General features: G+C 38.5%; 4 protein-coding genes across 4 annotated transcripts; all 4 read right to left on the reverse strand.

Annotated features, from left to right (window-relative positions):
• Positions 1–1,463: 1,463 nt before the first annotated feature.
• Positions 1,464–2,444, reverse strand: LOC143336675 (trace amine-associated receptor 4-like). The gene has a single exon (XM_076756940.1). It carries the CDS (start codon positions 2,442–2,444, stop codon positions 1,464–1,466), a length of 981 nt encoding a protein of 326 aa, XP_076613055.1.
• Positions 2,445–5,202: 2,758 nt separating this feature from the next.
• Positions 5,203–6,108, reverse strand: LOC143336679 (trace amine-associated receptor 1-like). The gene has a single exon (XM_076756947.1). It carries the CDS (start codon positions 6,106–6,108, stop codon positions 5,203–5,205), a length of 906 nt encoding a protein of 301 aa, XP_076613062.1.
• Positions 6,109–10,374: 4,266 nt separating this feature from the next.
• Positions 10,375–12,658, reverse strand: LOC143336680 (trace amine-associated receptor 1-like). The gene is made up of 2 exons (XM_076756948.1): positions 12,616–12,658; positions 10,375–11,318 (listed from the first exon to the last, which is right to left on the reverse strand). Exons 1-2 carry the CDS (start codon positions 12,656–12,658, stop codon positions 10,375–10,377), a joined length of 987 nt encoding a protein of 328 aa, XP_076613063.1.
• A 4,512-nt stretch (positions 12,659–17,170) lies between these two features.
• Positions 17,171–18,151, reverse strand: LOC143336681 (trace amine-associated receptor 1-like). The gene has a single exon (XM_076756950.1). It carries the CDS (start codon positions 18,149–18,151, stop codon positions 17,171–17,173), a length of 981 nt encoding a protein of 326 aa, XP_076613065.1.
• Between the last annotated feature and the right edge of the window lie 2,630 nt (positions 18,152–20,781).

Consider the following 20,781-nt stretch of genomic DNA (forward strand, 5'->3'; position numbering starts at 1 on the left):
TCAGCCTTACCATCAAGGAATCATCTTTGAGCCAGAAATACCCTTTTAGTCTTTGTCAAGATTAGTTTGGTATCAAAAAACACACAGTGATGGTCAGAAATAGGTCATTCTAAAACAGAAACATTGTTGATGTTTAACCCTGTTGTTAATACCAAGTCCAGAATGTTAACATGCTGATGAGTGGCTTAATCTACATGTCGGATAAGTTCAAAGCTGTCCAGTAAATTCATAAGCTCCACGGCTTGTGAGTAATTCTTTTTGTTGATATGGATATTCAGGTCTCCATTCAGGATTAATCTGTCATATTTGTGCAATCAGCTCTGAGAATTCCTGCAAAAACACTGATAATATCTTCAATACAATGTAATTCTGCTTTCAGCTCAAAGGTAATATATTCAAATGATTCACTCGGGCCAATGTCATTACGCACAAACTGTTCAGAAAAAATGGCTGCAATGCCTCCTCCTTTCCTGTTTTGTCTGACTGACGAAAAAAACATAATTCGGAGGACATGCCTCTATTAGTATAGCTACACTAGTAGTGCTATTTAGCCAGACATTTTAAACAAAATCACTATGGGCTTTAGGTTGATTGAATGTGATAGATGTGGGGTGGGGGAGCCTTCCTCACAAGCATGATGGTTACTATTTGAGCCACCAACATGTGCAGCCATTAAATGGTAGCATGAGTCTTAGAATCCATCATTTGATATTTTTCACTTTCAACAGTGTTCTCCAGCAGTAGGATGAGAGAAGGGTTTAGGCTCTCCCTAACACACAATTTGCATCTCTATCCATAATGATTGTGTCATGTTTGAAGAGGACCATTGACACTGTACATAAACCTATGGTTAAATGTCAAAAAAGAACTTAGCCTCCTCAAGCTTTTCACACATCAATGCAGAAATCACAACACTAACACCAGGCCTAAAATGTAGGTTATGTGTGCAGCACCAAAGTATTGTTTGAAATGTATCCACTTATATAATTCAGTACATTTTATTTTATGATCAATATATTTTTGTGATGCATTTAAATGTGTACCAGATGAAAGAGATTTTCAATAATCTGAAAGATACTGTAGTCAGTATTATATTGGATATGTTTTACTCAAAGTATGTGCCCTATAGCATCAGGTAAAGTTAGAACAAGCACAATCAGAATAAATGTGTAAATTTGTTCATAATGTGTTTAAGTCATTTACATGATTGTATAAACTAACAGTTCATTATTATGCACATCTGTTTGTGTCACAAGCTGTGTTTCACCTTAATATTTTGTTTTCATATCATAATTTAAAAAAAAAAAAAAAAAAAAAAAAAAAAAAATCCAACAAAAAAAATCTAACAAGACATAATGTTAAGGTACAGGTTGCAGAGTCTAATGACATGCCTAATCTTTATTGTACCAAATGCCATCAGTACAGACTCATCTGGTAGCTTTTTCTACACTCCAAAGAGTAGGTCAAAGCAGTTTTGTGTTCGAAAAATCACCTTGAAATATTTTTCTAGATATGATCATTCTGAAAGCCGATCTGAACCAGCTGTAAAACAAAGCATAAATAAATGGATTGAGCATAGAATTTGACAGTGCAAGCCAGTTAAGACTTTCAATCACTGCAACTGGCACTGACACATCATTCAACAGCTGGAAGGAAAAACATAGAAAGAAAGGAGACCAGCAGATCAGAAACACTCCCATAACGATTGCAAGAGTTTTAGTGGCTTTTCTCTCCATCTTACTGGCAGTGGCTCCAGACTTTGTGCCCTGGATGCTGCGTACCTGTCTCTGTGCAACAAGGAAAATCTTCAGGTAGATACAGAGCATTAAAATCACTGGGAGGTAAAATGAGAAAATGGGTCCCAAAATGTTTCCAAGTAGAAAATAAATAAAACACATTTGTTCACATTTTACCTGTTTTATTCCTGCTATTAAAAAGGCAACAGCAGCTAGAATTGAAACACTCCAGCTCACCAGGATCATGATCACAACAACATGAACATTTATCTTCGTTCTATATGTCAGAGGGTGACACACTGCATAATATCTGTCAATAGAAATACAACATAAATTCAGGATGGAAGCTGTGCACAGTGTTACATCACAGCAATCTCGTACTCTACAAAATAAATGTTCAGAGTACAGACATGAATTTACAGAGAATTCCATGCTGAGAGGAAAAACTACAACCCCAACAAGCAGGTCAGCTACTGCCAAGGAAAGGATGAGAGAGTTTGTAGGAGTGTGGAGCTGTTTGAAGTAAATGATGGAGATTAATACAAGAAGGTTTCCACATATTGTGACAACAGACAATGAACTGAGGACCACAAATAATAAAACACATACTGTGGAAGGTGGAATTGTTATTATATAAGAAACAATATGTATTTCATAACAGGGATGTAAATCAACATAAGTGTGGTTGACACTGACTTCTGATGCCATGGCTCTGGATTCCTGCAAATCAATTTTCCATTAAAAATGAACAATATTTAAAATAGAAAAAATTATGCTTATTTTAAACTGTTTAGCCCTGCATGAGTGCAAAACTACAATAATTGTTCTCTAGATGGAAATACAGATTTTCAGTTTGTGTCATACCTCTTAAATGCTGGAAGTAGTTCACACATCAGTATTGATGGATGTTCTTCATGACTGTGCCACTGGCCACAATGTTTGTTTTTTATCAACCCCTGTCTCATTTCCATAATAATGACGTATAACCATCCAATCAGATGTGGGACATTTTATCTTAGATGCCAGAGCAACATACTGTACTGTAGATGAGAATAACTTTTTAAATCATTTTGTGAGTCCTTTCATTTTACCAACCTGCTAATATCTGATTTATCACTGAAGTAGACATACTAAGATCTTTTCCCAAGGCCACAATACCAAAAGTTTTCAAGCCAAAAAAAAAAAAAAAAGAAAATATATACAGTACCAGTCAAAAGTTTGGACACACCTTCTCATTCAATGGTTTTTATTTGTTATTTTTTTGTTATTTTCTACATTGTAGATTAATACTGAAGACATTCAAACTATGAAGGAACACATATGGAATTATGTAGTAAACAAAAAAGTGTTGAGCAAACCAGAATATGTTTTATATTTTATTTTAGATTCTTCAAAGTAGCCACCGTTTGCTTTGCTAACAGCTTTGCACACCTTGGCATTCTCTCAGTCAGCTTCATGAGGTGGTCACCTGGAATGGTTTTCTTAATGTGTTTTAGACCATTAGTTGTGTTGTGCAGAGGTAGGGTTAGTACAAAGGTCTATAAAGTGAATAGCCCAATTTGACTTTGTTCTAATCCATATGTGACAGGTTGATCAATGCTCGAAGTATTTTGTTTATATTTGTTTGGGTTATAGGGGACCCCACAACCTATTTTTGACTGCACTTGCATATAATTTGATTGTGTTCCACAAATCTGATTTCTAAGATAGTTATTTGTTACACGTGACATTGTTTATGTTTCAATATGTTTTAGTAGTTTGGTAATGCTCTGCACAGTCTTCGTTGCCAGGTGGCGCTTGTGCACATGTGGCAAGCACCAGGGAAAAAAAAGAATTGGAGAAGAAGGTTTTCTTCTTGTCAGGTTATCAGGTGTGTTGCAGAATAAGCACTAGTTTTCTCCGGCAGCAGAGGACACGTGCAGAGCAGGCCGACTACTGTGAGAGAGGTATTCTGTGGTACGCTGACGTTACAGTAATAAAACCTTGTTGCACTGAAGTCCCGGTGTCGGCCTGTCTCTGGCTGCTGCAACACATATTATGGCAAGAACCACTCAACTAAGTGAAGAAAAATGACAGTCCATCATTACTTTATGATATGAAAGTCAGTCACTCCGGAAAAATTGCAAGAACTTTGAATGTATCCTCAAGTGCAGTAACAAAGACCATCAAATGCTATGATGAAACTTGCTCTCATGTGGACTGCTACGGGAAAGGAAGACCAAGAGTCACCTCTGCTGCAGAGGACAAGTTCATCAGAGTTACCAGCCTCAGAAATTGCATATTAACAGCATCCCAGATTAGAGCCCACATAAATGCTTCACAGAGTTCAGGTAGCAGACACATCTCAACATCAACTGTTCAGAGGAGACTGCGTGAATCAGGCCTTCATGGTCGAATTGCTGTAAAGAAGCTACTTCTGAGGAAGGACAACAACAAGTAGAGAATTGCTTGGACCAAGAAACACAAGGAATGGACATTAGACCAGTGGAAATCTGTCCTTTGGTCTGATGAGTCCAAATTTGAAAGTTTTGGCTCCACCCGCCATGTCTTTGTGAGACTCAGAAAAGGTGAGCAGATGTGTAGTTCCCACCGTAAAGCATGGAAGAGGAGGTGTGATGGTGTGGGGGTGCTTTGCTGTTGGTGATTTATTCAAAATTCAAGGCACACTTAACCAGCATGGCTTCCATAGCATTCTGCAGCGATATGCCATCCAATCTGGTTTGCGCTTAGTGGGAATATCATTTGTTTTTCAGAAGGACAATGATCCCAAAACACACCTCTAGGTTATGTCAGGGCAGACCAAGAAAGAGAGTGATGGAGTGCTGCGTCAGATGACCTGGCTTCCACAATCACCTGACTCAAACCTAATTGAGATGGTTTGGGATGAGTTGGACTACAGAGTAAAGGCAAAGCAGCCAACCCAAGTGCTCAGCACCTCTTGGAATTCCATCAAGACTGTTGGAAAACTATCCCAGGTGACTACCTCCTACCTTCCGCCAAGAGTGTGCAAAGCTGTCTTCAAAGCAAATGGTGGCTACTTTGAAGAATCTAAAATATAAAACATATTCTGGTTTGTTTGGTACAGTATATTAACCCCAACCCTAATGTATTTAAGATTCGAGAATTGGCCCACTCTGAGAGATACAGTAATCAATATTACATATATATTGGGCATCATAAAGCAAAAGGAGAATTTGGAACGAGCACAATCAGAATATCCCTGTATATTTGTACACAGTGTGTTTAAACCATTTACAATATTGCACAAACTAACAGTTCATTATATTGCATCCAAGTCTGTGTTTCGCCTTAATATGTAGTTTTTATAACATTTTAAAAAGTCATTAACAACATGACACAGTGGTACAGGTTGCAGAGTCTAATAATGACATGCTTAATTTTTATTGATCCCAATGTTATCAGTTCTGACTCATCTGGTAGCTTTTTCTGCACTCCAAAGAATAGATCAAAGCAGTTTTGTGTTAGCAAAATCGCCTTGAAATATTTTTCTAGATATGATCATTCTGAAAGCTGATCTGAACCAGCTGTAAAAGAAAGCATAAATAAATGGATTGAGCATAGAATTTGACAGTGCAAGCCAGCCAAGACTTTCAATCACTGCAGCTGGCGCTGACACATCATTCAACAGCTGGAAGGAAATACAAAGAAAGAAAGGAGACCAGCAAATCAGAAACACTCCCATAACGATTGCAAGAGTTTTAGTGGCTTTTCTCTCCGTCTTACTGGCAGTGGCTCCAGACTTTGTGCCCTGGATGCTGTGTACCTGTCTCTGTGCAACAAGGAGAATCTTCAGGTAGATACAGAGCATTAAAATCACTGGGAGGTAAAAGGAGAAAATGGGTCCCAAAATGTTTGCAAGCAGAACATCAAGAAAGCACATTTGTTCACATTTTTCATGTTTCATTCCTACCATTATAAAGCCAATAGCAACTAGAACTGGAACACTCCAGCTCACCAGGATCATGATCACAACAACATGAACATTTATCTTCATTCTGTATGTCAGAGGGTGACACACTGCATAATATCTGTCAATAGAAATACAACATAAATTCAGGATGGAAGCTGTGCTCAGTGTTACATCACAGCTCTCTCGCACTTTACAAAATAAATGTTCAGAGTACAGACATGAACTTACAGAGAATTCCATGCTGAAAGGAAAAACTACAACTCCAACAAGCAGGTCAGCTACTGCCAAGGAAAGGATGAGAGAGTTTGTAGGAGTGTGGAGCTGTTTGAAGTAAATGATGGAGATTAATACAAGAAGGTTTCCACATATTGTGACAACAGACAATGAACTGAGGAAAACATATAATAAAACACATACTGTGGAAGGTGAGCTTGTCTTCATATAAGAAACATTTTGCATTTCATAACAGGGATGTACGTCAGTGTAAGTGTGTTCGACAGTGACTTCTGGTGCCATGTTTCTGGGTTCCTGCAAATCAGTTTTCCATTGAAAATTAGCAATATTCAAAATGGAACAGTAACGTTTATTTTAAAATATTTAACCCTGCATGAGTGCAAAACTCCAATGATAGCTCTCTAGATGGAAATAGAGATCTTCAGTTTATGTCATACCTCTGAAATGTTGAAGGCAGTTCACACATCAGTGTTGATGGGTGTTCTTCATCACTGTGCCACTGGGCACAATCTTGATTTTTATCAACCCCTGTCTCATTTCCATAATAAATACATTATAGAATGGTCCAATCAGATGTGGGACTATTCATCTTGTTGACATTAGATGCCACAGCAACATAATGTGCTGGAGATGACGTTACCTGTCATCCTTTTGTGAGTCCTTTCACTTTACCAGAACAGTTAATATCTGATTCACCTTTTAGGTTAAAATTTTAACCACAACCCTAATCCATTTCAGATTTAAGAATGGATCCACTCTGACAGGTTCATGTCAGGTAATGTTTTACTAATAGCAGTAACTTACAAGGTAATACTGGTAGCTATAGTACAAGAGGTAGCAGTGTTAGTGGTGACATTAACTCTTTCACTACACTCCTTTCACGCTCTGCTTTGAAGAATAAAACCTAGCAAAGCACAGAAATCGCTTGCAGAATTAAAACCAAAATGCCACTCAGTATATTTCTGTCAAAACAAGTGATTAAACTAGAGAGTACATTTAGAGCAAGACAGTTCACATCATACGTTATGCACCCAAATATACATTTTAGCAAAATAGATCACAGGAAAGTTTGTCATAATTAGACGAACAGGATTTTCTCAAGGAGGGGAATGGCACAAAATGGCAGACAGCTGTAGGTAGACAACGTCTGTAAAATCAGAGCAATTAAAACTATTGTTCTCTAGAATGATTTTAAATGTCAGTTGCCTTTACTGAGGATGGAGAAGGGGTGCCATCTTTCCCTGTTGCATTTTACAAATCTGTGCACATCGTAATTACAACCATTCCAGGAATTAAAAACTGTGCATGCTGAAGGGAGCATAGACAATTAGTCATTTGGTAGACACTTTTGTCCAAAGCAACATACATATGAATTGATACACCAATGGCACAGCATCAGGGGCAGTTTTGGAGTTCAGTATCTTGCCCAACAATACTTCGGCATGTGGACTGCCGAGGCCAGGGATCGAACAACTAACCTCCTGATTGGCAGATGACTGCTCTACCTCCTGAGCCACAGCTGCCCTGACCTGGACATCACCTGACCAGACAAAATTTGCAAGGGCTGAATTTTGTTCCGTATCCAACACTGAGGAATGCTGGAGGTGGTCTGTCAGTCCAGACTGGAATATTTCAACAACCATTCAAAGAGTTTCTATGAACTTTTTACTCCCCGCTGGATGAATTCTCCTGACTTTTTTGAGCCTATATATTATCCTGTGGCTCCAAAATGAGGTTAGCATTTTTAGTTTGGAGTGGCATTTCTTGACAATTTAATTGACTGACATGAATTTGGTGCCCAGAGGATGAATCTTCATGACTTTGGTGTCCCCATATGTTTTCCCTCTAATACCATTAACAGCTCAGATTTTTCACTTATTGCGAGAAATATCTGAAATTATTTGTTGGATTAGAAAAAAAAAAAAACCCAAAAAACACAGAGATAAATTATTCTCAGACAATGAATCCTACTAACTTCCAGTAGCACCACCACGATGTCCAAATTTGTGGTTTTAAGTTAAATGTCTCGAAAACTATTGTATGAACTGCCATTACATTTGGTCTTCATGTTCTATTCGGCATGAACTGTAATAACTTTGGTGATTCCTGGTGTACAATACAAATGACATTCTCACCGGCCTCAACTGTAGTTTGTGTTCCGTGCTAATTAGCAAATGTCAGCATGCTAACATGCTAATGTAAATGGTGAACATGATAAACACTAAATCTGCTAAATATTAGCGTGTCAGCATTGTCATCGTTAGCAGGTCAGCATGCTGACAATAGCATGTAGCTCAAAGCACCACTTCTCCAACATATTGCCTTGCAGTCTTTTCCATGAAAGGAGACTCTTAGTCTTATTTCGTTTAGGCACTGTCAGATTATAGGATATCGAATCATCATGGGTTCAGGGCTAATTAGACGTGAGAGATGGGGTCGAGCATCCCTCACAAGCGCAATGGTTAAACATTAAGCCACAGACATAAACAACCATTAAACTGTAACATGAGTTTTAGATCCATTGTTTGGTATTTTTTCACTTTCAATAGAGTTCTTCATTAGTGCTGCCACCATGGTGGGATGGCTCTCCCTGACACACAATGTGCATCTTTATCCATAATGTTGCAGCTCTATCCATAAAGGCTGTATTATGTTTGAAGAGGACCATTAAAAAACATTTACAGTAAATAATAAGACCTATATGTCAAAAAAGAGCTTAGCCTCCTGAAGCTCTTTGGCACATCAATGTAGAAATGATAACACCTAAAGTGATGGCCGAATGATTAGGTTATGTGTGCAGCACTAAAGTATTGTTTGTGGCGATAAATCATTATTTTCTCCTTTTTTGACTCATACCTTTTACAATACTTGTGCCAATTACACTACCATATGAAGAGCACATTCATGACATAGTGTAGACCAGCATCTCTAAGTAGAAAAACAATCATTGTAACCGATGAAGAATTGTTCAGAATGGGGCCAACGATTAGGTACATTTAGAGTCCACCTCTCAACAGGACCAGACAGTTTGAGGCCAGGATCTGTATCATCCCTGCGGGGGGAAATGTCCTCATCCTGTAAGTGTTCAAAGATGTTTTTGAAAACTCATCCACGAATGTAATTCAGTGCATATCATTTTAAAACAATTTTATTTATGCAGTGCATTAAAACATGTACCAGACTAAAGATTTTAAATAAAGACAAAGATGCAGTAATCAGAATTATATTGAAAATTTTACTCAGTGTGGGCATCATACAGCACCAGGAAAAGTTGAGACAAGCACAATCAGAATATCCCTCTACATTTGGACATGATGTGTTTATCTTGTTAACGTGATTGCATAAACGATTCATTATGTTGGACTTCAGTCTGTGTTTCACCTTAATACAGGCCTGGGCATTTTATGCTCCACGGGCCACATCCGGCCCTTAGGGCATCCCTGTCGGGCCCCCGTGAGGTCAATCGTAAATTAGAACATAAATGAAAAAGTATTTATGCTGTGCACGCGATACAACTGTGTTGCTTTTATTTTTGGAAAGCGTGCCTTTTTTATTTTTTAATAAAGCCGCGTGCTTAGTTTGCGGTACACGGGTCACTGTGTTCAAGGATTACAGTTTGAATCACCACTACGTGAGAGAACATGAGGGGAAATACAAGAAGTAGTCTGTTGAAGAGCGTGCGAGGGAGTCGGATGCTTTGCCAGCTAAGCTGCAAAATCAACAAGGACTTTTTACTGAACTTTGCACATCCAGAGATGCAGCTGTCAAGTTATGTCATATCCCACAAAATGGCTAGAAAAAATGAACAGTTTTTTGAAGAGAATGCAGTCATTCTCAGACATTCAGCCAGATTTCAATGCACTTGTTCAAGCCCAAGACAGACTGGATTTTTCCACTGAACAAATACAAAGTGAAAAACATTAAAAGCGCATATTGTTTTTTGTATAAAGTTGACCAACTGCTGATCTTTAACATACTGCAAGACACATTCTCAGTATTTGTGAAGATGAACATGTTAAAAATAAAATGAAACACTGATGTAATGATTGTTTTTTTTTTACTGTTCATTACTTCAACAGGAGTATTTTCCCATTTGACCAACACCACAATTTCATATATTTGTAGAAATATTTACAGAATATCTTTTTTCTTCTGATTATTAGTAGCAGTTAATCGAAATATATAATTTAGTGCTTTTTACAACTGGAGAAAATTTATATTGAGCAGAATTAAGTGCAAGTTATTGTTGGTTTGGCCCTCCAAACACAGCTCAGGTTTCTCATGTGGCCCCTTGTAAAAATTAATTGCCCACGCCTGCTTTAATATGTAGTTATAGCATAGTTTAAGAAGAATCATACAAGACATCACGCAAATGTACAGGCTGCAGAGTCTAATGACACATTTTGTTTTGATTGATCCAAATGTTATCAGTTCTGACTCATCTGGTAGTTTTTCTTTACTCCAAAGAATCGGTCAATGCAGTTTTGTGTTAGAAAAATCACCTTGAAATATTTTTCTAGATATGATCATTCTGAAAGCTGATCTGAACCAGCTGTAAAAGAAAGCATAAATAAATGGATTGAGCATAGAATTTGAAAGTGCAAGCCAGTTAAGACTTTCAGTCACTGCAACTGGCACTGACACATCATTCAACAGCTGAAAGGAAAAACAAAGAAAGAAAGGAGACCAGCAGATCAGAAACACTCCCATAACGATTGCAAGAGTTTTAGTGGCTTTTCTCTCCATCTTACTGGCAGTGGCTCCAGACTTTGTGCCCTGGATGCTGTGTACCTGTCTCTGTGCAACAAGGAAAATCTTCAGGTAGATACAGAGCATTAAAATCACTGGGAGGTAAAAGGAGAAAATGGGTCCCAAAATGTTTGCAAGCAGAACATCAAGAAAACACATTTGTTCACATTTTTCATGTTTCAGTCCTGCCATTATAAAGCCAATAGCAACTAGAACTGAAACACTCCAGCTCACCAGGATCATGATCACAACAACATGAACATTTATCTTAGTTCTGTATGTCAGAGGGTGACACACTGTATAATATCTATCAATTGAAATACAACATAAATTCAGGATGGAAGCTGTGCTCAGTGTTACATCAAAGCTCTCTCGTACTTTACAAAATAAATGTTGAGAGTACAGACATGAACTTACAGAGAATTCCATGCTGAAAGGAAAAACTACAACCCCAACAAGCAGGTCAGCTACTGCCAAGGAAAGGATGAGAGAGTTTGTAGGAGTGTGGAGCTGTTTGAAGTAAATGATGGAGATTAATACAAGAAGGTTTCCACATATTGTGACAACAGACAATGAACTGAGGAAAACATATAATAAAACACATACTGTGGAAGGTGAGCTTGTCTTCATATAAGAAACATTTTGTATTTCAAAACAGGGATGCACGTCAGTATAACTGTGTTCGACAGTGACTTCTTGTGCCATGTTTCTGGGCTCCTGCAAATCAGTTTTCCATTAAAAATGATCAATATCGAAAACAGATAAAATAACTTTATTTTAATCTGTTTATCCCTGCATGAATGCAAAACTACAATAATAGTTCTCTAGATGGAAGTACAGATCTCCAGTTTTTTCATACCTTTTAAATGTTGAAGGTAGTTCATGCATCAGCCTTAATGGGTATTCGTCATTACTGTGCCACTGGGCACAATCTTGATTTTATCAACCCCTGGCTCATTTTAATAATAAGCAGCTTCTCTAGCTGTCCAATCAGGTGTGGGGCTTTCATCTCGTTGACATTAGATGCCAGAACAACATACTGTAGTGTAGATGATGCTAACTGTTTAAATCCTTTTGTGAATCGTTTCATTTTATCAGAATTGTTAATATCTGATTTATCATTTAGGCATCCATACTAACACCTTTTTCCAAGGACAAGAAAGCAGAAGTCACTGGCCAATAAACAATTAACCTTAATCCCAATCTATTTAAAATCTGAAAATGGGCCACTCTGACATTCATGTTAGGTAATTTTCTGGCAGTAGCTCACAGAGTAATACTAGTTGGTACAGTACAAGAGATAGGAGTGATAGTGTTAGTAATGACCGTTTACAACATTAACCCTTTCACTACCCTCCTTCAATGCTCTTGTTTCAAGAACAAACTCTAGCAAGGTCTGAAAATTACTTGCAGAATGAAAACCAAAAGGCCACTCAGTATGTTGAGGTCAACAGAAGTGATACAAAGAGAGACTACATTTATAATTTGGAGCAAGACAGAACAGATCATAATATAATATCATAACTTTATACATCCTAATAAGTAAATTAAAACAAATCACTGCAGAGGGGAATAGCACAAAAGGGCAGACAACTAGCTTGATGATCTTCGTAAAAATTAGAAAAAAAAAAAAAAATTAAATATAACGATAATTGCTAACATACTTTGCACTACACTGTAGCCAGCTAAGCCATTGGCAGTGTTAGCTTACTTCTGTCTTCCCTTGGCTCGCGAAAGCAAACTGGAGAGATAAGATAAGATCGGACTTTATTGATCCCACACCAGGGAAATTTAGTCGTTACAGCCAAAAAGCTACAAAAAGCAAGCACGGTGGCATAAAGAGCTCAAAATAAAAAAATAAAAGTATACAAGATACAGAATAGAAAAAACAACTATGTATATGTACATTTGTACAGATTATAAAAAATAATAAATGCCAAAGAATCCTACTGCCATAAAAAAAAGTACTATTGCTTGTAGTCTTATTGAGAATAGTAACGAGTGACATGACATGTTTTGCACTTGAGAATAATTTTGCACTTGAGGAAAATACTATTTCACTGGGGAAATACTCAGTCGATTCATATGCACAATATATACAGTTTATAAGAATACAGTGGCCTGTATAGATAATAAATAGCGTTATTGCACAGAGAAATATACAGATGTAGAAGTGCAATGGATAAATGTGAGCAGATATTAGCATTGATAAAAATAGTGCAATGCTGGAGTTAAACAGTCTGACAGAAGAAAGAATGAAGGACCTGCGGTAGCATTCTTTCTTACAGACTGGATGCAGCAGTCTGTTACTGAAGGAGCAGCTTAAGCCACCCACCGTCCCATGCAGGGAGAGGGATGGGTTGCCCATGATCGATGTCAGCTTGGTTAACATCCTCCTCTCACCCACCTCATCAGTGGTGTCCAGAGGGCAGTCCAGAGTAGAGCCAGCTCTCCTGACCAGTTTGTTAAGTCTTTTCCTGTCTCTCTCAGAGCTCCCACAGCCCCAGCAGACCACTGCATAGAAAATTTCAGATGCCACCACAGAGTCCTAAAATGTTTTTAACAGTGTCCTACATACTCCAAAGGAGGTGAACACCGAGGCATCTGTAATCCCCCACGATCTCAATGTCCAAGCCCTGGATGTTCACATGTGGTACATTCCTTCGGAAATCAATTATCATCTCCTTCGTCTTGCTGCCATTTGTGGTTCAGTCCACACCAGTTGACGAAGTTGGTTACAATCCCCCTGTATTCCAATTTGTTCCAGATGGGAAAGAGACTGATGGTGCAGGTAGATGACTGCGTCCTCCACGCCGATGCTTGGATGATATGCAAACTGTAGGGGGTCCAGCTCACTGCCCCCCAGGTGATGGAGGTGGTTCAGTATAATCCTTTCCAAGGTGTTCATCAGGTGGGAGGTTAAGGCTACTGGTGGAAGAGGTTGGGCTCCCTGGGATGCGTGGTCTTTGGGACTGAAGATGAAGATATGCAGGAGGACCCCGCAGAGCTGATCTGCGCAGTCCCTGAGCAGTCTGGAGCTGATGCCATCCGTTCCTGTAGCCTTCCTCACCTTCATCCTCCTGAGCCCCTTCTTGTCCCCTGTAGAGTGACATGGGAGGGGGTGAATGTAGTGGTGTGAAGAGGGTGCTGTTGAGTGCTGTGAGGGGGAGGGAGGGAGGGGGTGTGGAGAAGTTGCGACATAAGGTCTGGGTTCAGGTGGGTGGGGGGAGGAACGGGGGTAGAATCAAATCTGTTGAAAAAGAGGTTCAGTTCATTTGCTCATTCCTGGTCTCCAGAGATGAGAAGGAGGGCCTGGGGGTGCGATGTCTGGAGCTGTGAGACTACTGTGTGCAGAAGCTTGCATGCTGTTGTGGCATCGGCTGATGGGGGGATGTACACAGTTATTGTGATAACATGAGAGAAACTCTCTTGGGAGGTAATATGGTCAAATGCTAACAGCTAACAGCTCTGGTACAGCGCTGCCCTTTTACCCTGATGTGCCCTGGGTTACACCATCTGCTGTTTACAAACATTACTATGCCCTACCTTTCCTCTTGCCGCTCTCCTTCTCTTTCCTGTCTGCTGTCAGCAGTTGCAAATTGTCCAGCATAACATGCGAGTCTGGTCTGATCTCCGTTAACCAACTGTCAGTGAAGCATATGAGGCTACACTTCCAGTACTCCCTCTGCAGTCTGGTTAGCAACAAAGTCTCCTACCACAATGTAGGAGGTGCACAGTGTTGCAGGCGTACACACTGTGGACTGCCAGTCAGGTAATCGACAATCCAGGACATGAAGGAGACATCCACCTGCATCCCTGTGGAGGAGATGGTGGTTGGAGGTAGACAGTAAACAAGTCAAGCGGCACATGGGCAGGGACAGGGTCCACTGTGTCAAATCAATTGAAAAAAACATTAAGTTGGTTTAATTGCCACTGTCCAGGTTGCCTGCTGCCAGTCAGTCAGAAACCAGTGATGGTTTTCATGCCATTCCAGACCTCTCTATTGTTGTTGTGCCAGCATTTCCGCTGAAGCTTCCTCCTGCACATCTCTTGATTTTGGTTGTCATCACTGTGCACTTTTGGCTAATAAAATGTGACTATTCTCATCCCTAGAAAGAAAGCTGGCCACTTGCTCATTTCTCATTAGTGAGGTTTTCTTTTGGTCTCTCGATTTGTTCTTTTTGCTGACCATTTTCCATTCTTTCTTTTGCCTCTCCAGTTTCCTCTGTATGTTCCATCTGTGTTTGGTAACTCAGCAGGGTGGTTTGGGTTATCGTACCCAACAGGTTGGGATCAAGTTGTATTCTACTGTAAGTAGGCTTATGGCCTCTGTCTTGATCAGTTTTATTCTTACTGAAAATATGAGTCCTGACTAATTTATAGTTTAAAGTGGTAACAGCAAATGCAGTTTAGTACTTCACATAATTCAAGGGGCAGCAAGCAAACTACTGTCATACTAATGAAGAAGTCAGGCAATAACTGGCCCTTTTCCATTACTCTGTGAGCAACTGCGATCTGACTTTAAACTGCATATAAACAATTTATTACTTTCATCAGTGGACCACAGGCTCAATTGCCATTGTGTAAGCTCATTAGGCGATAGATAATGACTTAATGAATATGTACTGAAATGGAAATCTTTGAGATTGTAAATTTAAGGTTGTCAGTGTTATTATGACGTTTTTGCATCAGTTACTTCAACTGACTTGAATCAGCCATTCAAGTCAGTTGAAGTAATCTATTAGTTTCAGTCCATCCCTGGCAAGCTGCTTTCAGATGTGGTATTTGTACTGTAAATATATTTTTTTGTGTTTCAGTAAAAATTTGCTTACATCATTTCCAACACTGTTCAAGTCTGACTTCGATGGCATCACATAAGGAAAATGCCACCGCATGCTAAAATTAATACTGAACTAAATTTGTCATTTAAGTGTTCTGTGGCTCCAAAATGAGGTTGGCAAGTGTGATTTTTAGGGCAATTGAGTTACATGAAATTGGGTGCCCATGGGATGAATCGTCATGACTTGACTTGGTGACACTATAACTTTTCTTATAATACCAGCAGGTCAGTTTTTCACTTATTCTGAGAAATATCTGAACATCTACTTGATGGATTAGCAAAAACATTTTCTTTATGGTCGTGATTTAAGTGTCGCACCAACTGTTGGATGGATTGCCATTAAATTTGGTCTTCTCCATGTCCTCTTGAGCATGAATTGTAATAACTTTGGTGATTCCTTAATTTTTCCTCTGGTGCCTTCAACGTCAAATAATTTGGCTTATCATTAAATATATGAAACGAATGACATTCTCATCAATCTCGACTATTTTTTATGTTCAGTGCTAATTAGCAAATGTTGGCATTCATAAACTAAAATGGTCAACACTGTAGTCACTATACCTGCAAAATATCAGCATGTTAGCATTGACATTGTGAGCATGTTTGCATGCTGACAATAACACTTAGCTCAAAGCACCACTGTGTCTATGTACACCCTCACAGGACTTAGGGTTGATTTGACATGATAGAAGTGGGGGTCGAGCTTCCCTCACAACTGTGATGGTTAAAAATTAAGCCACATACATAAACAGCCATTAAACTGTGAAATAAGTCTCAGAATCAATTATTTGATATTTCAACTCCATCAACAGTGTTCTTCAGGTGTGCTGCCACCATCTCTATCAATGACTGTGTCATGGGCTTTTAAAGAACGTTGACTGTACATCAACAAGACCTCAGTTTAAATGTCAAAAATAACTGAAACCTTTTGACACATCAATGTAGAAATGATAACACGTACAGTGATGGCCTAATGATTAGGTTATGTGTGCAGCACTAAAGTATTGTTGGTAGTGACACTGTGACATTATCGTTTTTGTCCCATACCTTTCTAAATGCTTGTGTCAATTACAGTACCATATAATGAAAGCATTCATGATGTAGTGGAGACCAACAAAGAAGAAGCAGAACAATCATTGTAATCAATCAAGTATTGTTCAGAATGGGGCCAGCAATTGTGTACATTTAGAGTGCACCTCTCAACAGGACCAGACAGTGTCAGTGTCATTCCTGCTGGGGCAAATGCCCTCATCGTGCAAGTGAACTCACCCACTAATACAATTCAGTACATTTTATTTAATAGAAAATGTATTTATGCTATGCATTTAAATGTGTACTAGATGAAACATTTTCAATAAACTCAAAGGCACAGTAATCAATATTATATTGATTATTGCGGCAGAAAGAGATAGAACAAAAACAATCAGAATATCCCTGTATATCTGTGCATGTTGTGTTTCTCAGTCATTTGTGTGATTGCATGAACTAACAGTTCATTATATTGCACCTCAGTCTATGTTTCACTTTAATATGTGGTTTTTATAATATAATCAAAGAAATTTACAAGACATGACACAGTGGCACAGGTTGCAGAGTCTAATGACATGCTTAATTTTTATTGCTCCAAATGTTATCAGTTCTGACTCATCTATTAGCTTTTTCTGCACTCCGAAGAATAGGTCAATGCAGTTTTGTGTTAGAAAAATCACCTTGAAATATTTTTCTAGATATGATCATTCTGAAAGCCGATCTGAACCAGCTGTAAAAGAAAGCATAAATAAATGGATTGAGCATAGAATTTGACAGTGTAAACCAGTTAAGACTTTCAATCACAGCAGCTGGCACTGACACATCATTCAACAGCTGAAAGGAAATACAGAGAAAGAAAGGAGACCAGCACATCAGAAATACTCCCATAACGATTGCAAGAGTTTTAGTGGCTTTTCTCTCCATCTTACTGGCAGTGGCTCCAGACTTTGTGCCCTGGATGCTGCGTACCTGTCTCTGTGCAACAAGGAAAATCTTCAGGTAGATACAGAGCATTAAAATCACTGGCAGGTAAAATGAACTAAAAAGTCCCAAAATGGTTGCAAGTTGAACATCAAGGAAACATGTTTCTTTACATTTATCTTTGTTTAATCCTGCTATTACAAGGCCAATTGCAACGAACAGAGAAACACTCCAGCTCACCAGGATCATGATCACAACAACATGAACATTTATCTTAGTTCTATATATCAGAGGGTGACACACTGCATAATATCTGTCAATAGAAATACAACATAAATTCAGGATGGAAGCTGTGCTCAGTGTTACATCAAAGCTCTCTCGTACTTTACAAAATAAATGTTCAGAGTACAAACATGAACTTACAGAGAATTTCATAGTGAAAGGAAAAGCTAAAACCCCAACAAGCAGGTCAGCTACTGCCAAGGAAAGAATGAGAAAGTTTGTAGGAGTGTGGAGCTGTTTGAAGTAAATGATGGAGATTACTACAAGAAGATTTCCACATAATGTGACAATACACAATGAGACAAAGAAAACATATAATAAAGCACATACTGTGGAAGGTGTGCTTGTCAGTATGTCAGAAGCATTATGTATTTCATAACAAGAATGCAAGTCCACATAAGTGTGTTTGACACCGACTTCTGGTGCCATGTTTCGGGGTTCCTGCAAATCAGTTTTCCATGAAAATTTGGCAATATTTAAAACTGAAAAAATAACTTTATGTGAAACTGTTTATTCCTGCATGAATGCAAAACCACAATGATAGTTCTCTAGATGGAAGTACAGATTTCCATTTTTTGTCATACCTTTTAAATGTTGAACGTTGTTCACTCATCAGTGTCGATGGGTGTTCTTTGCTATCGTGCCAATGGGCACAATCTTGAATTTATCAACCCCTGTCTCATTTCAATAATAAGCAGCTTCTATAACTGTCCAATCAGATGTGGGACTTTTTATCTTGTTTACATTAGATGCCAGAGCAACATATTGTACTGTAAATGAGAATAACTGTTTAAATCCTTTTGTGAATCGTTTCATTTTATCAAAACTGCTAATATCTGATTTATCATGTAGGTAGACATACTAAGATCTTTTCCCAAGGACATGAAACCAAATATATATATATATATATATATATATATATATATATATATATATATATATATATATATTTTAACCCTAACCCTAATCTGTCTAAGGTTTGAGAATGGGCCCACTCTGACCGGCTCACGTCAGGTAATTTTATAGTAACAGCAGCAGGTAAAAGCTTAATAGTAGTAGCTACAGTCAAAGAGGTAGCAGTAATAGTGACAGTACTGTCAGTTTCCAACATTAGGTCTTTCTTTACTCTCCTTTAAGACTGTGCTTTGAAGAGTTAAATCTACCAAGGTGTGAAATTTGCTTGTAAAATATAAAAAATATAAACTATAGGCCTTTTGGTATACTGCTGTAAAAAACAAGTGATACAACTAAAGAATACATATATAATTTAGAGCAAGACAGAACATATCAAATTTTATTCATTTCATTAAAACAGATCATCAACACAGTTGATTTTGCCATAATTAGACCAAGGACAGGTTTTTCTCAAGTGACACAAAATGGCAAACAGCGAGCTAGGCAACAGAGCAATTAAAACTCTATTGTTCTCAACAAAATAATTTTAAATGTAATTTCTCTTTCCTGAAGATGGAGACAGGTGCCATTTTCCCCTTTGCTTTTTAGATATCTCTACTCATAGTAATTAGAACCACTTCAAAAATTTAAATTTGGTGTCAAAAAGAGTTGAGATCCCGATTCCCTTTCACATCTAGGAACTGTGAGTAAGAAGGACTTTTAGCACCTAGTCCTAATATGATGTAATTTTTTAGTTTTTGCCATATATCAAGTTATGATGATGATTATTGTAAGCAGCTGTTTTTGATATTAATGATGTAATATAATCACAAGGAATGATAATGGTTACAATTGAAATGTGAATCAGGTGGTTCAAGTGTATCAGGCTGAGCTAGTTAATACGTGATAGGTCATGTATTTTTTCACTGGAGATAAGTAAAATCCAAATGATGAAGTCATGTAAGGCCATAGGTAGTGGGCAGTGCCAAACTCAACCGATGGCCAGACCTTGGCAGGAAATTACCAAAAAATATACACACACAAAGTTGCACACGCACCAATTTTGGCAGTTTGGTGTCTAAAAGAATGTGTGCAATGGAGAGGAGGGATTCAGAGAAAGGGTATAAAATAGCCAGCAAAGGAGAGAACATTGTGTGGATGTTGTGGATTGTTGCATGAGAAACATCCTGAAAGTTCTAAAAGATTACTCTAGCCTACTGATAATTAACAGATCCTTGGGCTATATTGACCACAAAATCTTATCCTAGCACTATTACCCAAGATCGTTTAGAGGAGAGCTGCTATTAATGGGCGTGGCTGGTGACTGTATCTAACTCAAGGACTATTCAGCTGGGTGCATTGGCAGAAGTAGCAGGATAGGTGTCTGAATGTGGGCAGTTTGAAGCTAGGCGTGTCTCCTCGTCACCAGCTTCAACAGTTTTCAGACTTTCAACCTACTAGGGTAGCATTCTGTAGGACTGAGAACCAGACCCATTAAACAGAGAGCTGGTCCAGTACTTCCTGTACAGGGGTAACTCGGGATCTGGGTATGGGTATTTACTTTATCTGGGGGTGTAGTCCAGAGAATCCTTTTCTTCAGCTCCAAATAATTCTCCACTTTGAGCAGTTTGTCACTAAAGAAGACAGTGGTGTTGTAATTTGTATTTTCAGTGAATGGAATGGAAACAAGACCAATTAGAGGGGTTTTACAGGAAAATATGTGGAAATACTCATGTCTTGGCTGACACGTCTTTCAGTTCTCCAGTTGAGTTACTATGCCAAACTCTAGCTAGCTCACGCAGTCAGCCAGTCATTGACATGCAAAGACTTTTTAAACAGCAAAATGGAAGCAGTGGAGCCAGGAAAACAAGGTTTGTAAATGTCTCTATAATCTGAAATTTATGTGAACATGATATCAGATCTTCTGTTATATACAGTTAGCATACTTTGTATTGCACTGAAGCCAGCGACCGCATTAGCTTAGTTCTGCCTCCCCTTGGCTTGTGACACCAAGCTAGCCTAGTCTCATTTTGTTCATGGATGGATAATTAGAAATAGGAGGTGGGGATCTGTTAATTTGATGAATGCAAACTGCCAGCATGCATACCAGAGACTTCTGCCGTCCAGCTAACTTCTAGTTTATCTCTCTGCTAACTTAAATTGAG

Source organism: Chaetodon auriga, chromosome 18 (genome assembly GCF_051107435.1).
Source record: "Chaetodon auriga isolate fChaAug3 chromosome 18, fChaAug3.hap1, whole genome shotgun sequence".
Classification (NCBI taxonomy): Eukaryota; Metazoa; Chordata; class Actinopteri; order Chaetodontiformes; family Chaetodontidae; genus Chaetodon; species Chaetodon auriga.

Coding starts and splice junctions, on each gene's coding strand:
- LOC143336675 (XM_076756940.1), bottom strand. CDS start 2,444: ATGGCATCAGAAGTCAGTGTCAACCACACTTATGTTGATTTACATCCC.
- LOC143336681 (XM_076756950.1), bottom strand. CDS start 18,151: ATGGCACCAGAAGTCGGTGTCAAACACACTTATGTGGACTTGCATTCT.
- LOC143336680 (XM_076756948.1), bottom strand. CDS start 12,658: ATGTCACTCGTTACTATTCTCAATAAGACTACAAGCAATAGTA. Junction 11,319..12,615: donor TAAGACTACAAGCAATAGTA/CTTTTTTTTATG, acceptor ACAGTTATACTG/ACGTGCATCCCTGTTTTGAA.
- LOC143336679 (XM_076756947.1), bottom strand. CDS start 6,108: ATGAAGACAAGCTCACCTTCCACAGTATGTGTTTTATTATATGTTTTC.